Source organism: Bos mutus, chromosome 16 (genome assembly GCF_027580195.1).
Source record: "Bos mutus isolate GX-2022 chromosome 16, NWIPB_WYAK_1.1, whole genome shotgun sequence".
NCBI lineage: Eukaryota > Metazoa > Chordata > Mammalia > Artiodactyla > Bovidae > Bos > Bos mutus.
This window is the reverse complement of record NC_091632.1, coordinates 66,039,432-66,052,182: the sequence shown is the minus strand read 5'-3', so window position 1 is coordinate 66,052,182 and position 12,751 is coordinate 66,039,432. Positions and strand designations below refer to the sequence as shown.

Genomic DNA, 12,751 nt, shown 5'->3' with positions numbered 1-12,751 from the left:
TTTTTTTGTTGCTGTTTCCTTTCCTACCCTAAGGATGAACATTTTAATGTACCCTAACTGGATTTTCCCTGATAGCTCAGATGGTACAGAATCTGCTTGCAACGTGGAAGATCCAGGTTTGATCCCTGGGTCAGGAAGATTCCCCTGAAAAAGGGAATGGCTACTCACTCCAGTATTCTTGCCTGGGAAACCCCATGGGCAGAGAAGCTTGGGGTGGGGGGCCACAGTCTGTGGGTTCGCAAAGGGTCAGCCACGGCTGAGAGGCTAACACTAACTAGATTTAGGGCTTCCCCAGGAGTTCAGTGGTAAAGAATCTGCCTGCTAATGCAAGCAATTCAGTTTCAAGCCCTGGGTTGGGAAGATCCCCTGGAGGAGGAAATGGCAACCCACTCCAGTATTCCTTACCTGGGAAATCCCATGGACAGAGGAGCCTGGCGGACTATAATCCATGGAGTCGCAAGAGACTTGGACGTGACTTAGCGATTAAACAACAACTGGATTTAGTCAGAACCAATTCTGCATTTATGGGGAAAAGGGTCTTATCATGTAATTACTTTAATATACGTTAAAATGTGCATTTTGAAAAGTATAAAGTACAATATACCATTCCTATTATTTGTCCTCAAGCATTTAATAGGATGCTCTGTAGATGAGGGCCAGTTGTTCTGTGAAGGAAACAGCCCTATTTGTCAGGGTTTGGTTCTGAGTAAGGGAAAAGAATGAAAGCTATGTTAAGACAAGTATTGATATCTTTGCTCAGGAGTTTATCTTGTCATCAAAGAATAGCCTCTAGCCTCCTCCTCAAAACAGTCATAATACTGGACTTGAGTGCAAATCCAGTGATCTGCAAAGTATCAGCCACACCCCATTACCTAAGGAGGCCCACCACAGATGCAAAAATCCATCTGGTTAACAAACAGGAAAGTAAGTGAGATTTTTAAAAGAATTAAGTGGAACTGATCCATGAAGTCCTTTGGACTTCATGTAAACAGCACAAACTTTCTTCTCACCAGTGACTTGCCGGGAAAACTGGTGTGGAGTGCTGGCAGAGGTAGTACCTTTGACCATGGCAGGCTGGGACAGGGCAGGATTATTTGTTGTTTAGTTGCTGGTATCCAACTCTTTGCCACCCCATGGACTGCAGCCTGCCAGGCTCCTCTGTCCATGGGATTTTTCAGCCTAGAGTACTGGAGCGGGTTGCTATTTCCTTCTCCAGGGGATCTTCCTGACCCAGGGATCAAACCCAGGTCTCCTGCATTGGCAGATGAGTTCTTTACCACTGAGCCACCAAGGAAGCCCAGGGAAAGAGAATTACTCACCAACAAATTCCCTGGAAGAAATGGGAATGCATGTGCTTATGGGAGAGGTCCCATAAGAAAGTAACTAAGTCAGGGACAGGTAAAAATGGATGGCACAGGTGGATCAGGACACAACCACAGAGGGTACCGGGGTCACGCCAGCTCCACCCACATTCAGCACCAAGGAGCTCCTCTCCTTCCTGGCTGCTATTATTACTTCTGAGGACGCAACCTCAGGTGAACCAGGGGAAATGGATTTTATTTTCTGAGTACAGAGGGTTTTATTCAAGAAAATAAAGTTTACAAAAATTCAAGAGAGAGAGAGAGAGAGACAGCCTCTTAAATATACATGTAAAGATAATCCAGAATAACATTCTTATTTTTCTGATTATATCAAGAAGGCCATATCACAGTAGAATCAATGAAAAATATATTAATATTACAGATATATTAGGAAGTTAAAGTACGAAAATAGAAGTTAAAAAAGTTACTAACAAGTTTGTACTTTTATTTATCATAACTGTTACACTTTTAAGATGAGTGATATTACTACTACAAAGTGTCTTTTTTAATAAATAAAAATAAACATAATGTAATTTACCAGAGGGTCATAAAATACATGCTGTAACTTCTTCTCAACCACCGTGAAATAACATAGACAGTAAAAGAGGGGTCATTTATTTCGCAGATATACTGCTTAGGAAAGTGAATTTTGTCAGCCTAAATTGACTAATTATCCAATCTCACTAATTTGACGGTGAACTACAGTTGGACTTTTTACCATGGCATTAAAAAGTTTCATTGCAAACTCTTTTTCTCCTTGAATGCCACCGCACAAACTCCTTACGTGAGATGGGTTCTTATCTACAGTCACCCAACTGGAAAATACACCCTTTCAGGAGGTTAAAATAATATGTTGATTTTAAATGACTTTCAAAATACAGTAACGTAATGCAATGTGCTTAATAAACATGTAAATGACACCAGAGACGCTGGTGTTGCAAATGTGAGCTCCTAACATCTGAAGGACAAAAAAACAGTGAGGCTCATTACATTTTCTTCTGTTTTCCTTTCCATGATCAAAGACCAACTATGCAATTTATTCTCTGAAAATAAACACTCTTATTTTATACAACCAAGATCCAACTTTTTGTCAGTTACTCTAAATGCTACTTTATTTTCATTTACATTGATTCTGTTTTCTGACTAGCTGGCTGATATACACATGTATATGTCATCGGGAGCAGTGAAAAGAGGCTAGAAAATTCTGATTCCTGGGGAAAAAAAAATTCTGAAAACTGAAATAAAAGACTAAAAAGATCATGGTAGAGAACTTGATTTCAATTTAAATAAATAACATGCAAGCAAAAGTCCTCTGAAATGAAAATTTTGGTAATCAATATCGCCCACAAGGAAGATGAAATGAGGGTGTTTACCTACACTATGGCCAGCTTTCAAATCTAGCCCTAGGTCTGTTTTTGTATGACTCAGCGTCTGCCTGCAGTGCGGGAGACCCAGGTTCGATCCCTGGGTCGGGAAGATCCTCTGGAGAAGGAAATGGCAACCCACTCCAGTATTCTTGCCTGGAAAATCTCATGGATGGAGCCTGGTAGGCTACAGTCCATGGGGTCGCAAAGAGTCGGACACGACTGAGTGACTTCACTTCACTTACTTCACTTCAAGCCCAGATTGGTTTTTATGTTCTTAAACAGCTTAAAAAGTAAAACAAAGCAAAACCTGAGTAAGTGACAGGGCAAGTATACACGACCTAAGATATTTACTATCTGTTTTATTATCTGGTTCCTTATAGAAGAATTTTGTTGCCCTTAGCTCTTCAACAACCTCAGAAGTGATGACAATTTAGGCCAATTCCTAAAAGTCAGAACAATCCATGAAAAAAGAATCACCACTCACTTACCCTGAGAAGTGGGCGCACTAAGTCAAAACTGAGACAGAGTAAACTATAAATTGTGCTGTTTCCTGAAACATCTATTCACGTAACATTCTCTACCCATGGATAAAGTCTTTGATACTGAGTTTTCCTATTAAAAACACTGAACCTAACAATTAAAATAACAGGAGAAAGATTACTTCTCATTCTTCTCATTGATAACCTGGCCACATTCATGCATGTCAAAAAAATCAGACAACACTGGCATCAAAGGCAAGGAAAAGTGGAAAAAGGCAATTAAACATAACAAGAACAAGCTCTGAGTTAGAGCAAATTGCGGTTTAGAAAATATTTCTTCTGAAAATATTACCTCCATATTTAACAGTGCAAACAAACTAATGATCACAGGTTCATCACGATGGTTTAGATATTTCTATATTATTTTGGATTTTAATTTTAAAACATACTAGTTTTAAAGCTGCCATTTACAAACAGAGGAAATTCTTTTCTCTAAATGCTGTTTGAGTTAAACAGATAGTACCTGATTATTTTCCACGGGAAGGTTCATATGATATACAGACACTCAATTTGTAAGTTATTTCCTCCAGTGCTGCAAATATTCTATTCTAAGACTAAAATAGCACAGGAAGGCAAAGAAAATGCTACCTCCAGGAAAGAGCCTCTAGAACTAGGCAGCCAGCTTCAGGAAGGAGTCAGCAATTCAGGATGGAAAAGAATAGCATTTGCAAAGGCTGTGCCCAGACACCTTCAGCAGATGCCTTGCAGGCAAATTCCTCCTCTTTAAAGCCCTGTGTTTAAGGTGGGATTTAAGGCTCTTATCAGTGTCACCTTTAGACTCAGACTAGAAGGGCCCCCACCTGAAGGCCCCAGGCTTTAGAAAGCATCAAGGTGGGAGCCCTTCCACAGCCAAAGAAGATAACCCCTCCCAGATCCACCCCTTGTATACTTGTATACCTGCTGCTGCTGCTGCTAAGTCGCTTCAGTTGTGTCCCACTCTGTGCGACCCCATAGACAGCAGCCCACCAGACTCCCCCGTCCCTGGGATTCTCCAGGCAAGAACACTGGAGTGGGTTGCCATTTCCTTCTCCAATGCATGAAAGTGAAAAGTGAAAGTGAAGTCGCTCAGTCATGTCCAACTCTTCGAGACCCCATGGGCCGCAGCCTACCAGGCTCCTCCGTCCATGGGATTGGGACTCCCTAATTCCTGGGATAAACCTCCACAAGGTCCATTCCAGGGCCTGCATTAATCTCTCCCCTGGGTCCCTCCTCTGGAAGGTGGCTTGGCCTGGACCTCACTCCTTGTGTGCACATTACACAGCCCATGCATGATCAAGGTGCAGCTGTTAGGAAGAGGTGGGTGGGCCTTGGACATGGGGGCAGAGGTATGCTGATATACCAGACAGGATGCGAGGCACGGGTGAAGGGAGAGAAATGGGCTCTCCTTCTACCGCTTCTTCCTGATACAAAACACCTGAATCTAAGAATTAAAAATGCCAAGCTGGCCTCTCAGGCCATTATGAAGGCATATTTGCTCGGAGAACAGAACATATTTGACTTGGTGGTGGTGGCTTAGTTGCTTCAGTCCCATGTCTAACTCTTGTGATCCTGTGGACTGTAGCCCCCCAGGATCCTCTGTCCATGGGATTTCCAGGCAAGAATACTGGAGTGGGTTGCCATTTCCTTCTCCAGGGGATCTTCCTGACTCAGGGATGCAGGTGGTCTCCTGCACTGCAGGCGGATTCTTTACTGAGCCACAAAGGAACCCCCTTACCAGTTTATTATCTTGATTTATAAACATTTAAATATTTACACAGTATATGGGTGCCCACTATACTCCCATCTCAGAGCCCACGGATATCTGCAGTGGACTTCGTTCTCACGACGGTCACTCCTATATCTCACGCAGCAAAGATATTCTGTTCTTTTTATTTACTAAATTTCACATTTAAAGCTTAACTGGGATATTTTAAGTTACAAGACTCAGGCTCCCTTTCTGATTTACCTAGTTTTCCATCCATAGGGGGAAAAAAAATTGATCACCATAAAACTATATAAAACCAATCAAATTTCCCAATCAGCCCACCGAAATGCCTCCTAGTCTAAAACAGTGCTATTGTGAGGAATGGTTACAGGAAAATTTTGAGGGTTTATTATCAGAACGTGGCTCAGACGGTAAAGTGTCTGTCTACAATGTGGGAGACCTGGGTTCAATCCCTGGTTTGGGAAGATCCCCTGGAGAAGGAAATGGCAATCCACTCCAGTACTATTGCCTGGAAAATCCCATGGACAGAGGAACCTGGTAGGTTACAGTCCATGGGGTCGCAGAGTCGGACACGACTGAGCGACTTCACTTCCCATCAGAACAAAAGGGTGGGGAGCTGTGAGCTGAGAAGGCCGCAGGTCCTTCTAGTTTACCGTCACAGACCCCTCTTTGCCTAGAGTATTTGCCCGCCCAGTGCTTTGGTATCCTAGTCACACTGTCCATATCAACCAAAGTCAATCATTTACTGAGCACTTACTGTGGGTCAGGCACTTTGACAGTCTCTCATTTAACCCTTACCTTCTGTGGCTCAGACGGTAAAGAGTCTGCCTACAATGCGGGAGACCTGGGTTCGATCCCTGGATCAGGAAGATCCTCTGGAGAAGGAAACGGAAACCCACTCCAGTACTCTTGCCTGGAAAATCCCATGGACGGAGGAACCTGGTAGGCTACAGTCTATGGGGTCGCAAAGAGTCGGACACGACTGAGCGACTTCACTTTCACCTGTGAAAGGGAGGCACGGAGAAGTTGTGGCCTCTCAGCACATAAGCAGCTAAGACTTGAACCTGGTTTTACATGAATTCAAAACCCATTTGAAAATGAATATCTTTTAAAAAAAATTATCCCCTACTTTTTAAATATAAAGTTTCTTTTTAAAAGGGTGGATATCATATTTCTAGCATAAGAATAAATGGTTGAAAATGGTTATATTAATCATATATTTAGTAAACATAATATATAACATATGTAATATAATACATATTTTTATATAGAAATAAGAACTTTTGGGGGTTAGTGTTTTATAAATTAAATAATGAAATATATATTGAGTTTTGGGGATATAAAGATATTTTCCTTCTCTTATCGCCTTAACAAGAGTCCAGGGAAAACTCTTAATGATACCAAAAAAATACAAAATCCCACACATACACAAAAATTTTCACTCATTTATGCATCGAGGCCAAAGGTAGAATTAGAAAATAATCAGAAAAATGATTATTACACACAAAAATGAATAAGCTTAGAAAATGGCAATGAAATCACTGCTGCCATTGTAATGCTGTGTGATAAAAGAACTGTCAAAAGCCTCTAAAAAGTTTTTTATTCAGCAGAAAAGAAAAAAGATAAAACCAACTAAAACCTTCCAGAACTGTTGACTTTTACCTAAGTGCTGACCTAATTCAATAGTTTTCCAATGATAATTTGACCAGCCAATAAATAAAATATGCCTTTCTGGTGGAAAATATGCCTTTCTGTTTGACTTTCACTGAAATCTATGATTAATTGCCTCTCACAACCAGAATAACCACATTCAGCTTTGACAAGAACAAGTCTCATTACTTTTCTTAACATGTGCTCCAGATATTTGTTCTTTTGGCTCTAAATTTAAGCATGTTGCTCAACTGTTAAAATGTGTTACATATTGGATAGCCAATCTTAAATTATTATAACAAGAAATAAAAATTCTAAAGTGGCAATATTCCCCGTGACTATGGCTTTGAATACATATGTCCCTTAGTCAAATCAACAAGAGCGTGCTGAACCAGGAAGCCACACTTACATAATGCCTTGCCCATATGGGTTGTGAGATTGCAGAAAGACTTGTTCTTAAGGAAAGTTGCGTAATCTTTTCTGATTCTCCAGGAGAGCTTCAAGGGAGGGAAAGGCAGAGACTACTATCCGTCAAGGATAGTTTGGCTCTAGTGCTGCCTGAAGACATGAGAATGGATGTTACAGTCCTTTCCACATCAGAATGAGCATCTGTGATGTTGCAACAGATCCGGGCCACTTTCAACATCTTCCCAGTTGCATCGCTATCACTCGTTGGCTGCAGAAAGGAGGGGCTGTTCCAATCTCCCTTACAATTACCACCCTAATTATTACATTACACTTTCACAATCTAATCCCTTTATTTGCCTCACTGCCTTTTTGGGGCTAAGTAAGCACCACGGCATGACGCCCGCTGATGTAGCTAGCAGGGTAGCTGGGTAGCTGGAGTGCCTCCCAGCTGCCAGCTACAAGCACAGCCAGGTGGGCAAGTCCAGAGTCTAATCTGGACAGTGACATGTCTGCCTCCTGCTCAAAATCCTTGGAAGTTGCTCTTTCCAATATGGAGTAGAACTGAGCACTAACACATCAATGCCAAGAAGCACCCTGTGCTTCGCCCTGGGAAGCTTTTGGTAGCATTTCAGCATCTAAGGGAGCAGCAGCAACAGAATTCCAATTGCTCTATTCCAGGGATCCCTGGGAAGCTTTTGGTAGCATTTCAGCATCTAAGGGAGCAGCAGCAACAGAATTCCAATTGCTCTATTCCAGGGATCTCTGGTAAGTAACTACTGCATGGCTATTAACAGCTCAGCAATAGAATTTCTTTCTTTTTTTGAAACAACTATCAGGAAATGTTTGCACAAAGTGGTCCTATCTTTAGGACAACATACTGGAAATACATACTGAGGACCAAGTTGTTTAATCCTGCCTCCCAACCAAAATCTCTGGTATTCCCTCAAGGTTGGAGACATTTATAGGAGGAATTTACCTCAATCCACAAACCTCTGGGAACCAAGCTTTCAGAAAACATGGCTAAGCTGAAACTCAAACCAATACACTGCCAGGCCCACAGTAGATTTTAAGTCAATATCTGTTGACCTTGGGTCAATAGTTAGACCCCGAGTTGTGTAAACGGAGTTAACAAAATCAAATTACTAACAGTTTAAATTTGGGATGCTCCGTAGCATCCATATTCTAATATCGTGGGGCAATGCTTCCAAGAACCTCCAAATTTGAAGTGTCTTCCTTCTCAAGTTTTGCAATCTAGTAAGTAGGCTGAGATGGCACTAGCGGTGAACAATCCACCTGCCAATACAGGAGACATAAAAGAGGAGTGAGTCAGGAAGATCTCCCGCAGGAGGAAATGGCACCCAACTCCAGTATTCTTGCCAGGAGAACTCCATGGACAGAGGAGCCAGTCAGGCTACAGTCCATAGCGTTGCAAAGAGTCAGACACGACTGAGCGTCTGAGCACAGCACACAAGCAGGCTGAAGGGCCTCCATGGTGGCTCAGTGGTAAAGAACTCGCCTGCCAATGTAGGAGATGCAGGTTCGCTCCCTGGGTCAGGAAAATCCCCTGGAGAGGGAAATCGCAACCCACACCAGTCTTCTTCCCTGGGAAATCCCACAGACAGAAGAGCCTGGCGAGCTATAGTCCATAGGGTCGCAAAAGAGTCAGACAGTACTTACCAACTAAGCAACAACAGCAAGAAAGCTGAAGAAATATGTTCAAATGCCCCAAAGTGAGAGGAAGCTTTGCATACAGACCATCATTCTTTTTACTTACTTACTTTACATTTGATTTTGTATTTCATTTTATCCAGAAGCATTCCTTGAGGTAGGTCTTAATGCCTTCAGTTTACAGATGAGAATAAAGGAAATAAAGATCCAGTGGATGAAGGATTTTTGTAAGAAAATGCTAATAAAATATGGCAATGACGATCCATTAAATATGAAGATACAGCTAGGAAAATATTTAGGTAATTCATATGTACTCACACTAACTTGGCTTGTGTTCTTCAGTTAAATCTATGAGAGGCTATGAAAAGATGAGGCTGAAAGATTCATTCTATTATATGTTATAATTTCTTGAACAACTGTGCACTTTAACTCTTTAACTGTGTGTTCATCAGCCATACATCAAGGAAACAATCATGTAATGGACAACACAAAAGCAAGTGGGAGATGGAACCTCCCTATAGTCTTCATTGCATCTGGGTGAGATTTGCCCTCACACATGCTCTTAAAAGAAAGGGTAGAAGATAACTCTGTGCCCATAAAGGGTTTCAGAATCACCTTTTGTTGGAACATTTAGAAGGATTAGAGTTTAACAAACATCATCTCTTTTGTGCTTTAAAACCAGGAAGCATGTCACACATTTATTAAACTGATTCCAGTTATGTCCAACAAGGGACCAGTAGATGACAAAGGAGAGTTGCCAGCGTTAAATCAGCAGCAACACGGTAACAGAGCTGTGGTTCCCAAACTCTGAGCATCAGAATCACCTGGAGGGCTTGGCAAAGCACGTATTGCTGGGTCCACCCCCAGGGATGCTGATGGAGGTAATCTGGGATGCAGGATGGGAATAATCTGCCTTTCTAACAAATTCCCCAATGATGCTGCTGATACTCCTGAATCAGAGCTCACACTTTGAGAAGCACTGTTACAGAACACAGCACAGTACAGGGCAGTGGTTCTTAACCTCAGTTTTACCTGAAGCATTAACTAGGAAGCTTTCAAAACCCCACTTGCCCTGGCTGCACCCAAAGCCAATTAATTCCGAATTTGGGGGTATGAGCCCAGATATCAACATTTTTTTACATCTCCGGGTAAGTCCAGTGAGCCCACAAGGTTAAGAACCACTGATACCTGGGAAGACAGATAACATTTTGGATTTGGCACAAGGCTTGTGGGCTCTTGGTTTCCCCACCAGGGATTAACCTGGGCCCTTAGCAGTGAAAGCACGGAGGCCTTAACCATTGGACCACCAGGGAATCCCCAGAAGATACATCTTGTAAATCACTGAGCAGAACAGAATCACTGGTATGCTAGAGGCACTCAAGAAACAAAGATTCTTTCCTTCCTCTGTTTTCTTGAAAGTGTATCACAAAGCATATAGAAAGGTGAAATGTAGTTTTCTGTAAGGATATATATCCATAGCTTTGAAAAGGAGTTGAGTTTTGTCTTTGTGGATTCCTAAAGGTCACATACAAATTTCAACCATAGTTTCTACATTTTTGTGTGGGAAATAATACTGCTATTTGTAAATCTGGAGACCTATACAGTTTTGATATGTCATACATGTTGGACACATATTTAATAATTCAGTATAGTTTGGTAAGTTTTTTATATAAACTCATTAAAAAGGTAGGGAAAGTGTGTCTATGCACAGGAAAAGAAGGTAGGCCATAGAAAATTAAATTTGTCTCCAGAGGTGATTCTCAGAGTGTAGTCCCTGGACCAACAATAGCAGCATCATCTAAAAATCTGTTAGAAATATAAATTCTCACATTCCTACTCAAGACAGAGCTAATGAATCAGAAGCTCTGGGAGTGGGTGATCTGCATTTTCAGAAGACCTCCAGGTGAGTGTGATGCATACTCTAGTTTGAAAATCACTGGTCTGAAATATTTATTATTTTAGCTCTAAGAAGAACAGAAGAGGTAAAAACACAATTTATCCAGGGCATAGATAGGGCTTCCCTGGTGGCTCAGCAGTGAAGAATTCGCCTCCAAGGCAGGAGACAGCCTGCAATGCCTATGACCTGGGTTCGATCCCTGGGTCAGAAAGAACCTCTGGAGAAGGAAACGGCAATTCACTCCAGTATTCCTGCCTGGGAAATCCCATGGATAGATGGGGTTGCCAGCACTGGACACAACTCTGCAACTGAACTACCACCACCACCATCCTGTACACATCAGTTCAGTTGCTATCTAGATACCCCCCTGCTCTAATAATAGCTGTGTTCTTTTAAACTCCACCCAAAGCTTATTATCATTCCACCCCTGGAGCTTGACAGTAAAGGTGGAATTGATAGGGAGCAAATGGAGGGGCGGAGTCTATTCTACAAATCCTCCACTATCAATTTTAATCTATTTCTATTTTGTAAGCAAGATAGAATTAAGATGGTAAAACTAGATTAACTAGGACAAGAACCCAGAAAACCAACTAACCAACCATCATATGAGTGGGAAGAGTGGGTATCGCCAGGTGGGTATCGAGACCCTCGCTCACCTTGAATCGTCCTCTTGAAGAACGCCTTGCAGGCTTCACAGGATGCCACCCCATAGTGGTACCCTGACGCGATGTCGCCACACACTAAACACAGTCTCTTGGGCATCGAGTTGAGCATGTATTCACACTTGGTCTGGGGATCTTCAACAATGGTGCTGGAGCAGTCGTCATACAGTTTCCGGACAGGCCCACTACCTCCTAGGATAGGAGCAGAAGGGTAGAGAGGCGGCGAGTCAAGTCCGTTCTGATGGCCATTCATGGTTGAACTGTAGCTCCCGCTGGCGTCCGAAGAGCCACCTGGGCTGTGGTGGTTGACGCTGTCCGTCAGGGAGGCCGGGCTGGAGGGTTCCGTCTTGATGAAGGACGAACAGCTGGAATCAATGTGTCGATCTTTGTTTGACATTCTGCAGAGAAGCCTGAGGTGGAGGGAGATACAAACAGAAGGAGAAAGAGAAGGATAGAGTGTCAAACACAAAGACCAAAACAGGTAGAGACAAAGAGGAGGTGAAAAAACAAGAGGAAATGGAAGGGAAGGTTGAAGGAAGGAAAAAAAAAAAAAAACAAGAATTCATATGTTAAAGACTTGGCTCCTTGAGAGTGCAGCCTAAGAGCTGGGGCCTACACATCATTCGCTAGTCAATATCTCTTGTTCTACAACAAGGTAATCAGCATAAGGGCGTGACAGGGTTACATCAAAGTGCCCAGACAGACCATAAACAAAAGCTCTAAGGGATCCATTTCCTTTCATTTTAATACCTTTCTCTTGGAGAAGTCAATATCTAAATCAACTCTCTAGATTCTAAATTTATCCACGGAAGAAGAGTAATTGGTAAGGTCTGTATCATTTCTAAAATTACATTTATCCTCACTCTACTTTTCTCTTCCATTTTCGGATGTTGCAATCATTGTATTACGAGCAGAACCCAACTTTTATTGTCAAGACCAAACAGATGATTCCTCAGCTCTGTAATTACTGTTTGTCAGCATGCTCCATAAGCATAACCGTGTCTTTTATTGATCTAAGACACATAGGGAATATATCCTCACTCACTTTGCCTCTTTATTTAAATTGCTCTATTTCCTAGACATTTAGCGATAGAGAAAGATTTCAAGGATAAAATTCTCACCAATATTTAAGGATTACTTCCTCGAGCCCACAAAACAGGGAAATGATTACCGGCATCGATTAATAAATATGTACATGTGTTTACGAGTGTATGTGTTTGCGTGTGTGATCTACCACCGTCAACAACAAGAATCACTAAAAGCCATTTGAGCTTTCAGTCTACCTATGAATCCATAAATCTGATACTCTATACTCAGGAAAGTAAGGATGTATCAGATTCTGTCCTGAAAAAATAAGACTTGTGGTGGTCTCTCTTTCTCCCCTGCCTTTGCTCTTTTAACATCATACCTCCTAAAAGGAAATATGATGAAGCATCTAATCTGACGAACTCTCTCTCTTATTTAGAAGAAACGGTCCATCCCTCTTACTTTGTC

The 12,751-nt window shown here is 41.9% G+C and overlaps 1 protein-coding gene across 7 annotated transcripts in view; it reads right to left on the bottom strand.

Moving 5' to 3' along the window:
• Positions 1–12,751, bottom strand: part of ESRRG (estrogen related receptor gamma) — a 693,205-nt gene that overhangs the window by 186,306 nt on the left and 494,148 nt on the right. For all 7 annotated transcript variants that reach the window (XM_070385515.1, XM_070385512.1, XM_070385517.1 and 4 more), the window contains one exon: positions 11,252–11,667. In XM_070385515.1, coding sequence (XP_070241616.1) covers positions 11,252–11,654 — 403 coding nt within the window. In that variant the 5' untranslated portion in view covers positions 11,655–11,667. The remainder of the gene's footprint in view (positions 1–11,251; positions 11,668–12,751) is intronic.